The 20,184-nt window shown below is 39.9% G+C and overlaps 1 protein-coding gene across 1 annotated transcript in view; it reads right to left on the reverse strand.

Annotated features, from left to right (window-relative positions):
* Positions 1-1,788: 1,788 nt before the first annotated feature.
* Positions 1,789-20,184, reverse strand: part of LOC109431811 (platelet-derived growth factor receptor alpha) — a gene marked incomplete in the record, with an annotated part of 65,530 nt that continues 47,134 nt past the window's right edge. Inside the window, 3 exon segments of the mRNA XM_062850066.1 lie at positions 1,789-2,740; positions 12,687-12,822; positions 12,885-13,076. Of these exon segments, the coding sequence (XP_062706050.1) occupies positions 2,722-2,740; positions 12,687-12,822; positions 12,885-13,076 (347 nt within the window).

Genomic DNA, 20,184 nt, shown 5'->3' on the forward strand with positions numbered 1-20,184 from the left:
AGAGACTGTCGGTAAAAACGAAGTAGTGTTCAGGTGGAAGAGTGCTCACTCTAATAACTATAGCTGCTAGCTCAGCAACGTATACAGAACAAGATTTTTGAAGCATGAAGGTGGCGCTTTGAAATTCGTTGTAGACAACGAATCCAGTCAAATCATCGAGCTTTGAATCATCTGTGAAGGTATTTGTGGAATACCTACGGAACGAAAAGATTCTGGTATACCGGTGATCTCATACTTCATAGAGATATTAAAACCCATAGAGGCACTGTCGAAGTCTGAGATGTTGTGAAGGTGGCGCTTTGAAATTCGTTATAGACAACGAATCCAGTCAAATCATCGAGTTTTGAATCATCTGTGAAGGTACTTGTGGAACACCTACGGAACGAAAAGATTCTGGTACATATACCGGTGATCTCATACTTCATAGACATATTAAAACCCATAGAGGCATTGTCGAAGTCTGAGATGTTGTCACGATTGGTGTTAACCGGAAATGAATACCTCCAGCGTATCAGTAGTACATACTCAAAATTCGAGTTTGAAGATTGTTTTTTATCTGTATTAACGAGATTTTTAGCCCTGGGCTAGTTCATCTCGGGACCCACGCTTTGCTTCCCTTCCGAAGGAAGAACTCACATTTTGCGAGTTTGTCGGGAGTGGGATTCGATCCCAGGTCCTCGACGTGATAGTCAAGTGTTCTAACCATCACACCAGGTCCGCTCCCGAGTTTGAAGATTCTGTTCGAGCAGCTTTTCGAAATTTTCAACGACAATGGATTGACAACCTCGCATCGGATGAGGAACTGGAACGACAACTCCGCAACGCGGTCTGTCTGGCAATAGTACTGAATCCAGCTTCAGCAAATGTGTTATTTTCGCCGTGGATTGACCGAACCGTGTTTCCGAAATCCTTCAAACGCCACGGATTTCCAGCGATATCTATCAATATCATGTAGATTAGAAAATTTATTTTCAATGTTTAGTCGTTTTTTTTATGGTGATCATAAACATTGAAAATAACTAAATAACTGTTCACTCACAGTTTTCGAATTCTAAAACATTGAAAAACTAAGTAACAATATGATTTATCTATATATGTAAAAATGCAGTGGCATACGTGGGACCGCGCATAACTCACGAATGGAACGTCGGATTTGGGTCGTCTTTGTTTTGTTCTATTAGTTTTCACCAAAGGAAGGTTTATGAGGCAAAAAATATGGAAAAATTGCGAGTTTTTGAAAATCGATCTTCCATACATTTTTACCGGGGACTTGGTCTTGGCTAGAAACTTGAAACGTCAAAAAACGCAGTAGGCAAAACAAAGTCTGCCGGGTACAGCTAGTCTATATATATAAAAATGCAGTGGCATACGTGGGACCGCGCATGACTTGCGAACGGAAGGTCCGATTTTGGTCGTCTTAGTTTTGTTCTGTTAGTTTTCACCCAAGGAAGGTTTATGAGACATAAAACATGGGAAAACAATGATAGTTTTTGAAAATCGATCTCCATACCGGGGACCGGGGATTTGGTCTTTGCTAGAAACTCAAAACTTCAAAAAAACGCAGTAGGCAAGACAAAGTTTGCCGGGTACAGCTATAGTATAAACATATTCATCATGCTTGTAATAAAAGTAATTAATTTATATTTATTATGTATGGAATTTAGATTCACTTTAAAACCCACTTGTGTACCAAGAATATTTGAGTGTAGAATTAGTATGAGCTAAAATAAACGTAAATAAAAATATAAAAACAACGACTTTTTCTTTCGAATGGAATGCGCAAACCGGTAGAGAAAATTAAGCTTTATTGATCATTTTGTAACAATGTTTGAAAATAGAGTGCTTCTAAGATTTAGTATTTATAGATCATAGTGGTTTTATTTTAGAAGTTTCATAAGTTATCTACTACTATAACATTTTTCTCGACTACTTAAAGCAATTCGGCGTCGTCGAGCAAGGTCCGGAGTTATTTTATTTCAACGTAAAACCTGATTGATACCAGGTTGTCCAAATACCTTTCAAATCAGAAGTCATTTTTCAATACGGTTGGTAGCAAACACTTGGTGGCGAAACAATTGAATAAATCTTGTGGTAAGGGAATTAACTTATTGTTCTTATAGTAAACGAAATGGAGTGAGAAAAATTAATTTTCACCATCTGGTAAAACTTAAACATAGCTTAAATTAGTGTGGTCTTTAGAAACGATATTTTAAAGATATATTACCGTAGAGGAATCGCGATTGGTGCTCCTCTGATTTTAACTTTCTTATTAAAATTGGATAAATCAAAAGAAAAGATTATTCTGGCATTTCAAAACACTGAAAAGGCTGTGTAAATTTTCCATAAACCGCCGATGATTGGCGATACGGATCTTTTTTTCTAGACATTGTAAAGTACCCTGGCGCCACTTCTCAGTTTCATCAATTCCGTTGAAACAGTAAAGGAATATTTGTCGCAAAATCTCGCACTTGATGACTAGTGTATTTTCATGGTGTTTAATTTTTAAGCTTTATGTTGTGGCCAGTGGACAGTTGTTTCAAGGACATGAGAAGTTATGCAGAGGAAATGTCATCAAATAAGCGATGAACTTTATTGATGGTTCGCCTATGTAAGTCGACGCTGGCTGGAGAGTGTGATCGGCTTGTTTGTTTCGAATGTTGGCGTTTTGATTGTTTATACTCTATTTACAAAAGTGATGGCGCTGGATGTGGTTGGAGAAGATCACTTCTTCAGCTTTTCCCTGGAAAAAATAAATGTAAAAGTCATAGTCAATATCAGTTAGATTTACGAGTTACGAGTATCGCAGTACATTGAGTATAACCAGGTATCCAAAAGGTAAATTTGACGATTATCCACTGATTTGACCAGTTACTTGGATACATTGGTATATCACTCAAGACACAACCATCCTCCCCAGATTTTTCAGATTCCAAATTGCTGTAGTTGAAACAACCATACCTATTTTAAATCAACTGTTCACTTTTTATTGGTCAAACATTATACATAATAACAATATCTGTAGTTTCTCATTTCTTCTTCCCATGTTTTCACTTGAACGTTCTACAATTTCTTGCTGTCCCCTTTTGGTTCGTCATTCGCGAATTCAGCATTCCTTTGCATTCTTCTCCCACTGTCTTCGCACACCGCGTTTCGTCGCTTCGCTATTGGGTTTCTTATTTCAGCTTACCTTGTTTTTTTCTGTTGTTGTTGGTTTTGTTTTTCTTATATTCATCAGCATCTTGAGATATTCGGGTTTGATCAACAGAAAACCAATGAACAAATATTACGTGTGTATACTCATCGGAATGTATAACTGATCTGTGAATTGTTTTTTTGTTTTTACTTCTACTGAATAAGAACCGAAGTGGATGGTTGTGTGTTCTTCGAATGTAACTGCATTTTTGCAGTTCGGGTTCTCATACTTCACCTAGTTGAAATGTATGATATCAATTATAATAAGTTAACAACTCTGGGTTTATAAGTAAATATAACCAAACAAATATCCACTGTTAGTCCAAGTTCCGTTTGTCCATCTATTTTTTTTTTTTGCTGTGGTAGCTGCTGTTTTGGTTATTTATTAATTCGGTGATTCCCCTTTTCTTTCTTTTTTTGTTTTTATCCATATTGGTTTGTTGTTTTGCTTCATTAGTTATCAACGTCGTGCTTCTAAAAATGTGTTTTTTTTTTGTTGCATACGTTTGGAATCTTGTTCGTTCCAATAGCCTTACAACTTGTGTTATTTTAATCTGCTTAGTTACTATGTTGGTTTTATTTTTCGGGAAGTGCATTATTTTGTTCTGTAAGATTTCTTGCATTGCAAATGTCTTTACGTTTATCGAATGATGAGAGTGAGTGTGTTGATGTTAATGTTTGTGTGATTATTTTGATTGAATCATTTCACATGCGTTATGTCTGTTGAAATTTAAAGGATTTTTTTTATGTTTTGCTGGTAATATTGTTTGTTTTTGTGAGTTGCTTAGAACTGTGATGATATGAGTGGCAAAACGGCATGTATTTGTGACAAAAATTTCGCACATTTACTGATGGAAGTAAAATGATACATCAACGCGGTGTGGAGTGGTAAAGTTCATTATTTACAGTATTTTACTGATCAACTTGCGGCATTTTACTTCATTTTAGTTTCTGGTGTCAGTACTAATGAGGATGGGGGTAGTATGTTCAAGTATATACTGACTGTGATCGAAATGTCAAGAAATTTTGCTCGTTTGAGTATTGTAAAATCAATACTTATGGTACGCGTAGAAGAGGAACATTGGAGATTTTTTTGTTTCAGTTTGTATTAATGGATGAATCGTCGATAACTTTTTTTAATAAGTTTGGTGTGTTTTTCATCAGCCCGTTGTTCCATTTTTTATGATTTATTTTCGGAATTTCAATTGTGAACAAAAACGGATTGTGGAAAAAGCTTCTAGATAGAATTGACGTACGTGTTAGGGTTGGTCAATGTACATTGAATGGCATAGCTGATGCTAGCAAAATTATATTTTTTAGTTTTTTTTTCAAAATGTTTTTTTTTTCAAACCAGCATTTTAGTTAAAGCTTTATCTTTTTCTGCAGCACATTAGTATGCCACACTTGTTCACAAGAACATTTTTTTTTAATTTATAAGGAAACATCTGAACCATCACTTCCTACACCTTGCAATAGGCATATCGTACCTTCCACATCGTCAATTCTCCCAAGGAGCTTTTACCCTGTTGAATGTCCATCAAATCAGAAATCTTTACAATTGTACAAAGTAAACCGCAAAGTTGCCCAAGTGTCTATCGTGTTCGTCTTGCACCCTTTATCTCCGCATTTAAAATTTCGACGTTTCTATCAACTCTAGATTGCCTTTAGTTATAGTTATCTCTTTCTTTGTTTTTTTTTTGCTTCTTAATTCTGAATTAATCAAAAATATCTACCGTAACTATTTTATCTTCATTCTTGCTATCTGTTTATTTACCCATGTATTTGTGTTCCTTTACGCGCCTTCCGCATATTACATTCAATTCGTTTAAAGAGTACGAGCTGTGGAGAGGGAACATGAAGTGAACTGTTGTGTTGATTGATCAATGAGAAATTTAAACACACCTTATGATGACCAATGATTTCTAGGTCAATTATTCAACCTAATTTTGTTGTGGACCCAACAACTTGCTCATAATAATATCACCAAAGTGACTCGTCGGCAGAACGTACAAGCAGGAGGATACATTCTAGTTAAAACAACCACATACAATGATTTTTTTCGCAGAATCCACAGAATCTAAACCGAAATGCATGTAAATATGCAAAAATACAGTATGTGTTAAATTGACAAATAATTAAAAAAATCCCAATTGTTTTGATGAGATTCGAACACTTGACTTCGTAACGCTAGTCCGGCGCTTTAACCAAATAAACCACAGAACAAGTTACGATTCTGCGGAATAAAAAGTTAACCTGAATTCGAAGCGCCACCCTAACCAGGTCCGATTTATTATTTAGGAAATCCTGATTGAAATACGGGAAAAAAATCCTAAAATAGGGTATTGGTTCCCTTCTTAAGCATGTGGCTCCCATTTTCATCCTACGAAATACGAAGGATTGATGCGTTGTTTGTTTTGTTTCATATTTTTGTATTTTTTTTTTAAAGTGAGCACGCATGAGAACAAAAAGAACGGAATCAATCGGTGCCGTAATCGCTTGTTTTCGAATAGGATGAATATGGGAGCGTGAGATTACTGATGGATCACATACCCTAAATGGCCAGAAAAATTCCTGAAGAAATTTCCAAAGAAATTGCAAATTTCTAAAAAAATCGAAAGGAGAAAGTCTTGAGATATTGCTCGATGAATTCACAAAGAAATTTCCAGAAGAATTCCCATACCGCTGGTATAATTCCTGAAAGAATTGCCAAAAGTATTCTTAAAAAAAATGGAACTTTCCCTGAAAAAATGCCATACGGTTTCCATAATAAGTTGGTGGAGAAGCTTTAAAATAATTTATCGGTAGTTTTTTTTTTCAATTTTAGATAATGACAAAAGAATACCAAAAGAAATTGCATCTGTATTCTTTCCGAATTTTGCAATGACCGGAGGAATTCCTAGTGAAACTGTCTGAGGGATTCCTTATCAAACTTTCGGAATCCTGTATTTTATTTTAAATTGGAAAAATGTGAAATAATGGTTGGATGAATTGCTGGGCCTCTATGAATACCTACACATTTTAATAGTTTCACCAGTACCTGACGCGCCAGCAATTCCTTCTGAGTACTAGTAAAACTAGAACCAACCTAAATCAGAAGCTCTTATCGCAACTTCGTCAGTTATTTTTACAGAAAAATGGCTTTTAAGAAATTGTTGCAGAAATTACATGAAAACCCTACAACAATTGCTTATGAAACCGAACGCATTACAAGTACCGACACAGTTCACTCCGTGATTTCCCCTCCCTCATAAATTTAGTGTACAAAATGGCGCCTCGAACTATCGTCGCATTAGGTATTGATTCGAACGATATGGGAAGAGAAAACGGCCATTTTTTTTTTGAAAAGGTCATATCTAGAAAGACAATCAAAGGTGTACGTGGTCATTAACTTTAAAATCTCATCTAGGTAAAGCGTACTTTTTAGTTATACTCAACATTGTTTTTCCTCGCGGTTTTTTTCTTTGCTCACGTTTTGAACGCAATCGTGTTTTTAGTCCTATTTTTATTCTTACTTTTATTTTCATTTTGCTTTAACTAAATGGTCTACCACATATCTTCTTTAGTTGCTAATATAACGATTCGAAATAAGTTTTCAGATTTTACTTGTTTAAGTCTATACTCGCAACGCAATTTCCGTCGTAGTCTACCTCTAGTTCCACTACATATTTAGATAAATCACCACCTCGAAAGCGGAAAGAACCGAAGAACGATAAAAGTACACTGAGAGAAAATGAAAACCTAAACGTCTGCAACCTGTCGCTGTGTCTTATCCGTTTTCTTCTTTGTAATGTTTATTAAATTACTTATTATGTTACAATTATTTACAACTTCAGAAGATATCTATCAATCTTCATCAAGTTCTTTCTTTTCTTTCTACCCATGTAGCAGTGTTTGAATTTACTTGCAACCAACTACTAAACGAGTGGTAGCACGTACAAATACATGTTTTTACCCAAAAAACATTCACTTTTCTGGTACGATAATAATATCCTAACAATTCAGCTTGGTTTCAATTTTGATCACTCCCTTGCTGAGATGCTTTCTAAGGGATAAATTGCCATCGGTCTTCGTTTTCTTGTCTCGTACAAACCCTTTTTCAAACAGTACCTTTGAAGGTTTCATTTCAAACAGCTCCTAAGTTTAGCAAATCGAGTTCGATTACGAATATTTGAAAGCTAACTGGTATCCTCTTCCCTTCTGGGTCAATTTTCAAATATTCGCAACCGACTAATGGTGGATGTCTTAATCTAATAACTTTGTTTCTGTAATTCTGACGTGGGGTTCATTGCAAATGCTTCCACACGTGGTTTTGTTATCTTTTGCATTTCTTTATCTCTCTCGTAGGCTAGTATTCGCGTTTGTTGTATTTTTTTTTCTATGTGATATTTTGGTTAGTCTTTTTTCGCCTAGTTGCTGGAACTAGTTTGCCTTAGCACGAGTTTTCTTTGTGTGTTTTCATATAAAAGATTTTCTGCGATGCACTTCTGCACTTGTTTGCACCCTATACAAACGGCCTTGGTAAGCTACTACTTAGGTTTTGATGAGATGCTGTCGCTTACTTAGTACTAAATGATGACAATAGTTTCATTTTTTTCTCGTGAAGAATGAAACATATCTGTACTGATGATCACACGGAAATTTCGAAAAACATCGAGCGCGATCGAACCAACCACCGATCACTGGCGCCTCCAGATAGTATACCCCACCATGCCACCTGTTGCCTAATTTACTTACCATCAATCGGATATAACCACGTCTGGAAGTTCAAACTTTCCAACAACAATCGATGTTGATCACAGAAATCGTGACTTAAATTATTAAAGCTTTCAAATGTTCTTTCTAATACATGTCCAACCAGGTGCGTTGGGCTGCGCGTTGTAACGATCGATGGCATCGGTTCGAGTTCAGAAAGGTGATCGTATCCCTTTCCGGTCGCTTCGAGCTTTCTGCTTACGGTATGAGAGGGCAGCAGTGGTGGCGTATGAGTATTCTAATCGCTAGGAAAATGTACTTTTTCAAAAGGGGGTTTCCGTTTTTTTGTTGCTTAATTTAATCCTGCTTCTTCCTGCTTCCGCGGTATCTCTAAGTCTGTTGTTATGTATGTATGTGTTGTGTGTGTTGAGTTTGTGTCTATGCGTGGGTGTAAACTGTCAAACAATTAACGAGGTTTGCTCATCGAACCTGGGATGTTATCGGTTCTCAATATTAAGGAGAGAAGTCTTTAACGTTCTTCTGTTTTAGGATAAATTCTCTGGTGGGCTGTAGTGGTTGAGTAACCGAAATCTTCACGCCGAACGTCATTTCTTTGGAATGTTTTTTTTCTGTCTGTCCTTTGTTTTTGAAACAGGATTGGTTGTTGTGATCGAGATTTTTTTATTTAATTATAGCTTTTATTTCTTTGTTACCGGCATTTTCCATCATATCCTATTTTTATTAATATTCTCTGGATTTCTCTTTTGTTTTTCACTGTTTTCTAGTTCTAGTTTGTAACTAAGCTATTATTTAACAATTTCTTAAGAAGTGTTGCTTTAGCAGTACGGTAGAATTTATTATTAGTTATAGTTTCGCGAGCTTTTTCTCCTTCGCCTAGTTTGGACGTGATGTGTCAGAGAAAAGCGCAGCACAGGTAAAGGGAAGAGATAGAGAAAATTTCGTAGTGAGAGATACAAATTGGGTTTAACTGGTCGTTCTCGATAATGTTTAACTAAAAAACTGAATGAAACAGCCAGTACTTCACTACGATGTACAATGAGTTTGGATCAAAAGCAAGCTAAAGTGATACTGTTTTGCTTCTTCGTCGCAACAAATGAATACAAAATGTTTGACCAACAAAAGTTTTGGGGGATTTCGATTATGTCGCGAAACTTAAAAGTAATATACTAAATAACATATTGTTCGTGAAGGGATTGAGTGATATGTGTGGCGAATGTTTTAGGCTAATGAATCATTCAAGATGCAAATGTATAATCATCCTTTATGGGTTTTCACTATTTATATGAAATTGACTGTACATCTTGTTTCATTTGGGCAGGTGTATCGATTTTGGGCACTTGTCGCTATAGCTAAGTCAATTTCAAACCAATTGATTTCAAGTATAGGGTTATAAGGTATAAAATTGGCTTAGTTATAGCGACAAGTGCCCAAATGCTACAAGACCCTATATTGTACCGCTCGGGCCCTCCAGTTTTTCGAAAATTTACCAAACTTCAAATTTAATCATAAATTCTATATATTGTTTTAGCTATTATATATGTGTAGAATAAAATCATCTTTCTGCAAATCGTATAAGGAATTATGTATTTCCATAGAGATTCTGGGACTTGGCTTCTTTCTTGGAAAATTTCGACTTCAAGGTAAGGAAACGAGTTCAACGCCAAATTGTCGATCCAGAAGTTGGCATCGGAACGTTGGTAATAACGCAAGAAAAGCATCTTACTTTGTAAAACAAGAAAACGATTAAGATGCGGTTTTACGAACATTTTCTCATATTGAGGATTACGATGAATACCACACAGCTAGTAAAGAAGCAGAAGAACTTACCAATCATGATCAAAAATTGGAATTTAGGGTATTTTTTAAATTTTTGAATTTTTGGCTCCTTCACAGTATAACATGACGCCGGAAAATTTCTTCGTGTTCTTCCAAAGGATCTCTGAACCTGACCCGTAATCTTGAGGGCTTCCGGCTACAGGAAATTGATAGGGACAACCAATAATGGTGTTACGCTGGTAGATTAGAGATGTGCACCGAAGGATCTAGGCAGGACTGGCAGTAAGTATAGAGACTGTACATAAACGATCTACGAGCCATAGGTTTCGATTCTTCCAACCCCCCCAGAAAACTCCACGTTGTTTATGGACTACCCGATTGTCAAATTGGAGTGCGATAAAGGTGACGGAGTTTGTCGAAAAAAGTCAAGGCTATAACCGTAAACTAGCTCTCCTATATGTTTCCCTGATTAAGAAATGCCCTATTTCAGAGGTGAAAAGGAAAGTTTCCATCATAGGAAAATTCAGGAGAATTAATATTTCTGAAGCCACAGTTTAAACGTAGTAATCAGACAACTCTAATTTTTGATGAATACTTCTTGTATTATTTTAATTGAAAAGATTGTTCATCTCTTGTTCAATAATGATCGTATGAAAATATTTGTCGAAAAAACTGAAGATATTCGTAAAGGGCCGCAGTTTCGAGATTCCTAAAGTCTCTTCCAAAAGAATCTTTGCAATTGTTTGCAAAACTTCTAGAACACCAACAGAATGCCAAGGGAACACTTCTAGAGAGGATTCTGGCAAAATGTCTGAAAAGATTTCTGGTCGAAGATTTCTGAAAACAATTTCGAGAGAATCTTTGATAACGTCTGACAAAAACCAATACTGAAGTTTAGTGCTCGCTCTTAATTTATTATAAAAAGCGGAATCTTTAGGAGAACCCTGAAAACCCCCACCGTGGCTACGCCAGTGATGATGACATATGGCGAAATGAGAAATATTTTTTTATTAATAATTATCTTTTATTTAAATTCAGAAAACTTTCCGTGCAAAAGCTGTCACGTAGTGCAGGGGATCAGAGAATGATTAATTTTGCGTTAAGTAACTCATTCGTGTAAAGTTTAGAAGTTTAGAGGGGGTTCAACCCTTCTCCCCCAGAAACAAAACAGACCCATAGAAAATCTTTAAAATACCTTAGATATTGATAGCCACCCCTTGGAATTGTATCAAGTGACGCCAACGGTAGTATTTGAATGGAACTTGATATCATTCAATTCCGAGAATGGAATTCCTGAAAATGTGATATCAACTTGAAAATACCTATAACAATATCGTAATTTATAACCCTTGATCTCTGTTTCGGAGCAAGTTGAGGACTGTTAGGATACCGTTTGAGATATTATATGTACAATGAAAAACATGCAGAAATAAAACAAGGATTATTTTATTTGCCTATTGACTGTGTGTACCAATTGTTCAAAATTTTATTAGTAACTAAATTCCAACCATTTATACAGTTTCATCAGGGAAAAAAATGCTAGTATACCGTTATTCTTCAACTAACTTATTCAGTGACCTTTTGCATGCAGGATGAAAATCGTTTCCGGAACTATACTTCGTGGGAAGTAAAATTATGTGACTGTTTTGTAAATTGCTGTTTTTGGTAATGCAAGATTTGCCGCCTAGTCGATATCGAAATTCTTACGTCTCATCTTTCAACGTTGTTGGTAAGTTTCGGAAATTCCTGTTATTCATCCAGCATACGGCCAGTCTCGACTATTCCGAATAATCGTTGCAAAAGTTTAACAAGTTTAAGATTCCTTGGTTGTGTCTTTACAGAATCGAGATGGCACCGAAAGGCACACGGCTCAAACGCATGTTTAACAGTCTAACTACGTTTTTATTTGGTTTGATCATCCGATTTCTTTTATTGATTGGTAAATTTTACAAGTCTGGGAGTGCCACCATGCAATCAATAGTGGCGGTACGTACAACTACGTGTTGTGAATGATGGTAAAATATTTCAGTGTTCTTTTATTCTCGGGTTAGTACAGGTTGTTCTGATTAAACGTAAGATTAGTGTTAGAAAAGAATTCTAATATCTCACTACTTCTAGCATTTTAATCAAATGTGTCTTTGATTTGCACGAGTGAATCAACGGTTTTGGGTGGGGAGAGATGTGAGGACAAGTGGCAACCCCATCGTATTAGTTCTTTCTCTGACGTAACTCGGAGGAGTTTCCGTTGTGACCATTTTTGTGTCTGAAAATTGAGAAACGAAGAGAGAAAAAAATGTCCTCGGTAAGAAACAAATCTTGGGGGGTTGCAAATGACGCTATACACTGAAGTCCTGAATACGAGCACTACACAAAACGGACGTGTTAAATTTGTGTGAAAGCGTGCTCTGCGGGGGCTTGTAGTTTACATGGCAGAGAGTTGTTAGGTGTTTGGGTTATTCAAATTAGTTGGTCCAATTATGTAAATTTTTTAAACATGGAATTATGGTGTGCTCTAGCACATACAAACATGCACATCAGTAGTTCGATTATAGAAGTAAGGCATTCTCCCTTCATCCACGTAAACGCGTGAACGCCCCATTAGTATGGCAACACCAGATTTTTATGGCAGTGTCTGTTAGCAAGCTATAATAAAGTACACGAACCGTAGAAACATATACAGCAAGAGAGATCAATGCCCAAAACAGAGACTCAAGTCAGGAGAAGTTAATAGCAAAACGATAAGACATAACCGTATCGAGACGACCCCTATGGCATTTCTGTCGAACTAAGCGCCAACCTTGGCAGCTTGAACAGGCCCAATTATGTGTGTATGTGTTGTGAAGTATTGGAAGGCGAATGTAGATAGCGAAATGGAACTGCACATGATAGAACAACGTAACATGATTCGAGCGAATGTTTGAACGAAACTTAGCAGCAATTGAACGGTTGATGTTGACTTTGTTTTTTTTTGGAGTACACAATAATCATAAATGTTCAATACTTACTGATCTGGACTGTTATCGGTGTCGCTTTCCTCGATTTCTGTCTTGTTGCGTCGTTTTTCGCATATTAAAATAATCGCACATAATACAACAACTTCGGCAATAATACCCAAGAAAACGTAAAGCGCGGCATATTTTCCTAAAAATCAGAGTAAAAATTAGCTTAGAACAATCGACCTGGAATCTGGATCCCAAACGTACCTCTAATCCTAACGGTTATCGTGACTTGTGCCGGTTTACCCGTGATGTCTGTGGCGTTGTTTCGAGCCTCGCAGGTGTAGTCGGTGTAGTCGCTGAGCAGGACGCTCTCGATGGTTAACCGGGCGTTCTCGACGCCCTTGTCGTCTTCTTCCAGCACGATATGCTCTGTACTCGTGCTGAGGGTGGCGTTGCCTGGTTGAGAACACAAACGATGGCAAATTAGTTCGAGAAGAAACATACAGCAGAAAATCATTTAACAAAAACTGTACGGTTGAGTTTTCAAAGGGGATTGGCAATTATGAGGCATTTTCGAGACTATCATCAGATCGTTGCAAGTTCGGTCGAGACAGGCAAAACTTTCACGTTTTCAAAAAATGTTCAACTATCTGTACCTTTTCGAAAAATGCATCAAATATTCTTAAATTTTCACTGTAAGTTGATCAACTAGTTGTTTATTAGTGGTCGAAATTTGGAGAAGATCGGGCTGTTCTTGACCAAGTTGGAAAGGTTCTAGAAAAATGCATAATTATCCGATAGCCAACTTTGAGCTGTTAATCTCCGGATTTAATTAATCGAATGTAATGAAATTTTGCGCATTTATGACCATTTATGACCATTATGACTGATATATGTAAGTGAAAGTCTCAAGGAAATCGAATCAAGAAAATGGTTGATTTTCATCATAAAAAATGCATTTTTTTTTATCTGTATTAACGGGATTTTTAGCCCTAGGCTAGTTCATCTCCGAAGGAAGAACTCACATTTTGCGAGTTTGTCGGGAGTGGGATTCGATCCCAGGTCCTCGGCGTGATAGTCAAGTGTTCTAACCATCACACCAGGTCCGTTTCACAAAAAATGCAATTTAAGTAATTACTGGTGTTTGATGTAACATAAATCAGGTAACTCTCCATTCACTCCCAAGTACTGCTTCGAACGATAGAGGCACCGCTAGTTTCCGATGTGATCATTTGTAGAAAATGACATTATTATTGAAAAATTTCTGCCATGTGCAAACTTCTTGGCATATCTTAGGAAATATCCAAGAACTTTAGCTAATGCTGCTAAACAATTTTGCGAAAAAAGTTTTCTCCTAGGTTCCTAGGAATTTTCTAAAGATTTCAGGGTCCCAGTCGAGAGGAGTGTCGTGCAAGGAATTGAACAAAGGCTGATCAGGATCTTCTTGGAAGTATTCCAAAAGATTTGGGAGAAAATTATGACAGATCATGCGGGAGTTTTTCCAATCATGACCATGAGAGCATTTTGGAATGCCAATGATTCTAGCACCAGTAGCATGAGCACAAGCACAGATGACTGTGCATATTGTAGTTGCTTCTTCGTGATTAACTAGAATAATCAAAATGGCACAAAGAATTAACAGATGGAGATGGAGCCTGTGGTTAGCTAAGCTAGCCATTTTCTATGTACATATTGGAAACTCCTAAGGTTTATAAAATTAATAACGGTGACGTGACGTCCTTGCAGTCATCGAGAACGAGAATGAAAAATGATTGTCGCAATGACATTTTCTAGAATGTCGCATTTTAACCCTTTGGAACCAAAAGAGTCATACATGATCCCAATATAGAAACAGTTGTATAAATTCACACATTTAATAAAAGAGAACACTGTCTTCGGAAAAGTTGTTGCAAATTGAGTCCTCTGTTGGTGAAAAATGAGAATGTTTGTGTTTGAGACTTAATTGACAACCTAGAACATCCAGGGCTGCAAAACGGAGGGTTGATAAGGAGAACGTCCAACATAGCTCTGGTCCTCACAAGTTCCTACCTCAATGCTTCCACGGGTCAAGCGATGACAAAGACCGCCAGCTTAGAGTTGTGTGCTTAGCTGGTAGTGCAGCCTGGGCACTTTTGTCCTTCTGACTTCAGCTAGATTGAGGAGGTACGTCTCGAGCGACTGTTCACCAAGGAGGTGCAGCTCAAACAGCGTCTGTTCTGGCATCCAGCGGCTGAGTATGAAATGCTCCTCCACCGGCAGCTATACCTAAGGTGGCAGCCCCACCACGGTGGATAGGGGACCTTAGGCCAACAACCTACTATTTCCAAAAACAAAAAACCGTTACAGAAATCGAAAAAGAAAGATTACGAACTGATTCAACGGCAACGACTTTTAGCGCGAAACAACCGACAAGAATTGGAACTTAAAATGTATTAACCCTAGCCCACCAAGGTAAACTGTCACAACTAGCCATTGAGGCATGCCGTATGAAGCTTGAGATCCTAGGATTGAGAGAAGTCCGTTGGTCGAACTTTGGAGAGCACAGGTTGGCTTCGGATCAAATTCTGCTATACTGTGGCCTACGAGGTGAGCACGCTCCTCGCCACCGTGGAGTTGGTTTCCTGCTCAGCGCTCACGCCAGATTTAGAACACGGGTTCGAAACCTTACCATGACCCAATGTTACGCGCCATCCGATGCTGCCGAATTGGAAGACAAAGAGAACTTTTACAGTCAACTGAATGCTGTCGTGGACAAGACTCCGAAAGGTGATATCAAGATCCTCATGGGCGACTTCAACGCGAAGGTTAGTTCCGACAACTCGGACTATGAGCACGTCATGGTCTCGGAGAAATGAGCGAAAACGAAGAGCTGTTTGCAGAGTTCTGTGGCAACAATGACATGGTGATTGGGGAATCGCTCTTTCCTCATCGACAAGCGCACAAAGTGACATGGGTTTCCCGTGATGGCGTCACGGAAAATCAAATCGACCACATCTGCATCAGCCGAAAATGGAGACGGAGCTTTCTTGATGTGCGGAACAAACGTAGCGCCAACACTGAGTCCGACCATGATCTCCTAATCGGCGAGATCCGACTGCGCATTGCCAGGATCCAGCGAGGAGAAAGTCGGACACCGGTTCAACACACGCCGACTGGAAGACGCTGTGGTGAAATGGTCCTTGGTCGAGGAGCTAGAGAACCATGCTGCGAATATTGCAGAAGGTGGAAGCGTAGAAGATCAATGGCGCGGTATCAAGAACGCCTTCATCGCCATCGACGAGAATAATTTGGGTGAGCTACGCATCCGGAGAAAGCAGTGGATCACAGATGATACCTGGAGGAAGATAGAGGAGCAAAGAAACACCAAAGCCACGGACCAACGAGCGAAAACACGAGGAGCCAAAGCCGTAGCCCGTCAGCGCTGTTCGGCTCTCGAGAAGGAAGTAAAACGCTCATGTAGACGGGACAAAAGAGCGTGGGTGAACTCCCTAGCCGACGAAGGCGAGAAAACCGCAAGCACAGGCGACATCCGTCTCCTCTACGATGTCTCACGTCACCTTAGTGGGACTAAGATGAATGCTACGATGCCCGTGAAAGACACGTCTGGACAGTTACTGACCGACCCGGCTGACCAGTTGAAACACTGGATCTAGCACTTTGGAAACCTTTTTCAAGTGTCGGTCACGCCATCAACACCTCAGCATGATCCGCCAAGGGTACGACGCATTACCCGTGTCAACACCAAAGTTTCATCAGTGCAGGAGATAGAAACAGCCATCCGCAGCATGAAATCGAATAGGGACGCAGGGGTCGTTCGTATATCAGCTGAGATGCTCAAAGCTGACCCCGTAGTATCCTCACAACTACTGCATCAATTATTATGCAACATATGGGAAACCGCGACATTTGCGGCCGACTGGATGCAAGGCGTCTTAGTAAAGGTACCCAAAAAAGGTGACCTGACTGTATGCGATAATTGACGGGTCAGAGATGTCCATATCCTCAGTGTAGGAAAGAGAAATAGAAAATACACCACTCACGCTGTGTATCTCAACAGGAGCCCGTCTCTAATGTGTGGATCCACCACTGCGAATCGGATGCGCGCAAGCTTGGTGGGTAGAAATAAATCTCTTAGCTCCCTGAGCACTAGGCCACACAACAGTGCGGCGAGAGCGATTTTAAATTCTCTCCGGTGAAAGTGTAAAAAATCACCCGGGCGCGCGCTCCAGTGAGGTTTTTGCGCCAGAGTGCGCGCTGCGGTGAAACACCGGAGAGTTCTCGCCCCGGCGACACCATGGTGATGATTCGGTGACTGCTGGGTGAAAACACGGGAGAGCGCCGGAGAGCGATGCGCGCGAAAGAGTGAGCCACACTCAATCCAAGGCGAACGAGCAAGAGCACGCACTAGCGCTTGGTCTACCCACCACCCAAAACAAGAGAAACTGGCTTCTTGGTGTGGTGAAAAATGTTCCTATCCCCAGTGTGGTCGATAAACTGACGCCGCAGTGAATCGCTACGGTGAAATGCCATCTCTGCGGGGCATCATGTTACTGTGTATCGTTCTCAAAGTCCTCTGCAAAGTGATCCTTAACCGGATACAGGAGAAGATTGACGCAACTCTCCGACGACAGCAAGCAGGATTCCGAGCCGGACGATCCTGTGTGGACCATATTGTCACGCTCCGTATCATTCTGGAGCAATTCAATGAATTCCAAGGGTCTCTCTACCTGGTGTTGATTGATTACGAAAAAGCTTTCGACCATCTTAATAACGGAAACATGTGGGAAGCCCTCAGGCGCAAGGGTGTCCATGAGAAAATCAACAGCCTCATTGAAGCACAGTGCGGGGCATTTTCGAGCAGATTACAGCACAACGGTGTTTTGTCCGATCCCATCCGGGTCGTTGCTGGAGTGAGGCAAGGATGTATACTATCACCGCTACTGTTCCTCATCGTAATCGACGAAATCCTGGTACGTGCGATTGACCGTGAACCAATTCGTGGATTGTTGTGGCATTCCATTACCATGGAGCACCTAAATGACTTCGAATTGGATGATGACGTTGCTCTCCAAGCTCAACGGCACTCTGATATGCAGAGCAAGCTCGATGATCTTGCTAATCGCTCCTCCGCGGCAGGTCTTACCATCAACGTTAACAAGACCAAATCGTTGGATGTAAACACGGTCAACCCTTCCAGCTATACGGTAGCTGGGCAATCAGTGGAGAATGTTGAAAGCTTCCAATATCTTGGTAGCCAAATGGCGGCCGATGGCGGCACCAAGATCAACATAGGTGCACGGATCAAGAAGGCGAGGACTGCTTTTGGGAATTTAAGAAATGCATGGAAAAACAACCAGATCAGTCGACGCACCAAAATCCGAATTTTTAACTCGAACGTGAAATCTGTGCTGCTATACGCTAGTGAAACCTGGTGTGTATCAGTGGAGAACACGCAACGGCTGCAGGTCTTGATCAATAGATGCCTGCGGTATATAATTCGTGCATGGTGGCCTCACAATTTGATCTCCAACGTGGAGCTCCATCGTCGATGTCATCAAAAGCCGATAGTAACAGAAATTGGGGAGCGAAAGTGGAGGTGGGCCGGCCACACTCTACGCAGGGGCGGAAAAACGAAACGAAATCTGCAAACAAGCGTTAGACTGGAACCCATCAGGACATCGCAGCAGAGGCAGACCTAGAGGCTCATGGCGGCGCAGCCTCAACAACTAAATCAAGCAAGTCGACAGAAATTTGACCTGGCCACAGGTCAAGGCGATGGATGGCAATCGCCCAGGATGGAAATCTTTCAATACGGCCCTCTGCATCACCGTGGGTACCCAGAACTGAAAGTAAGTACTTAATGGTTGGAATTTGATTGAGTGGCCTTGGTACATTGAAATGGACGCCATGGTTATATTTTTCCAATTATGACAAAACCCTGAGAAGGTAACACTGAAAGCAAGAACCAAATTCTAGCACTTTTCTTCATATCGCAGCGTACATAATGCAAACATTAACAACCACTCTTATAGGTATTAAGGTGATTGTGTGTGATTGCATGTTCGCACTTTATGTGACCTGCTGCTATAGGAAAAGGGTGGTGGCATTCGGAAAACTTTGCACGGTTACCCTCACACTACGTAGGGTTATGCGCGGTGCATGCAACCTGTAGCTATGACTTTCGCTTAGTTTAGCATTACATCGTAGTCAATTGTACAACTTTCTGGCACCTGCTATAAACTGTGTCAGAGAAAGCGTGATATAACAGTTTCACCCGAAGATAGGTTAACACGCGGAGAGACGTAGCGGTATGTAGTGTCAGGATCGGTGCTTCTTCCTTCTTACTATGACTTTCTAGGTTTAAGGTAACTGGTTGGCTGGTAAGAATGACGATAAAGAGCTATGCTTTTGTGTGGGTTCGCATATCTTTACAAAACCAGTCGAACTTCATTTTGATGAAGTCGTAAATTCATTGATCAGACAGTTAATTTACAGCTGATGATAACAAACACCGAAATGCGGTTGATAGGCAGAACCTGAACGCGGCGCAATGGGATTGGCAAACCGCAACCAAATTAGAACAGGCGGAGCAAATATTTACTCGAAACACGCGCATTTTGTTTATTGTTTGCAGTTTACAGTTGATTCAGCAGTGCTATTGAATTTTGGGACCGCCTTCTCCTTGATTCCCAACCGACCAGTTAATGTCCATTTGGCACGTAAACAACCGATCGGGTTCGCGGTTCCGTAAGGTCGAGCGGGAATCAAAAGCTGATGGTGGGAGGCCAAACCGAAAGTGAGGCTGAGATCTGGCAGCAGCAATGTTTATTAGCTGTTTACAGTGTGTAGCGTTGGGAATTTCGGTTACGCTCAGTTAATTTAATAAAACAACAGCGATTACCCACGTCCTGTGGGCCTGTCCGCCCGTCCGCCCAGCCGTCCATCCGTCCACACAAATATGTTTTCCGACGAAAGCGGTGGGTTTTGTGTTTTCTGATATTTTAACGATCTCCCAAAATGCGCCCCCGCAGACGGCGGCAGTGGGCAGGCCAAACGCAGCTTCCATCAATATTTGGTCTGCGAGAGACGAAAGGTTGTTTGCGTTCTTGATGTCGGATTAAGTTCCCAGTCCCAGCCAGCCGAGAAGCGAGCGTGTCGAGGTTCGCTAATTGATGGCGATCTCGTTCCGGGAATCATCTGCTGGACGGTTTGATTATGTTTGCATGTGCATTACCGTAAACATGATTGACTGTAGGGATATGGGCGAAAGTTTATGAGGCTTTGGGGAAAGCAATTTGAGGTAGTTGATATATCGACTAAACTCATGGCAGGCTAGTTCAGTTACATAGGTAGTTTTGGTTTTGAGAGATTGAGTAGGCATCAGCTCAAATTCTCTTTAAACTAATTGAGTTGCTGGTAAGCAAAACTCAAACTCTACCTAAACATCATGAAACGGAAATGACGCGATAAGAAATCTGGATTTGATACATATTTCAGTTCATCCAATCGTTGTGGCTGCTTATTTTAGCTTACGATTGTTGTTATTAATATTTTTTTCAGGAAC

Source organism: Aedes albopictus, chromosome 2 (genome assembly GCF_035046485.1).
Source record: "Aedes albopictus strain Foshan chromosome 2, AalbF5, whole genome shotgun sequence".
Lineage (NCBI taxonomy): Eukaryota > Metazoa > Arthropoda > Insecta > Diptera > Culicidae > Aedes > Aedes albopictus.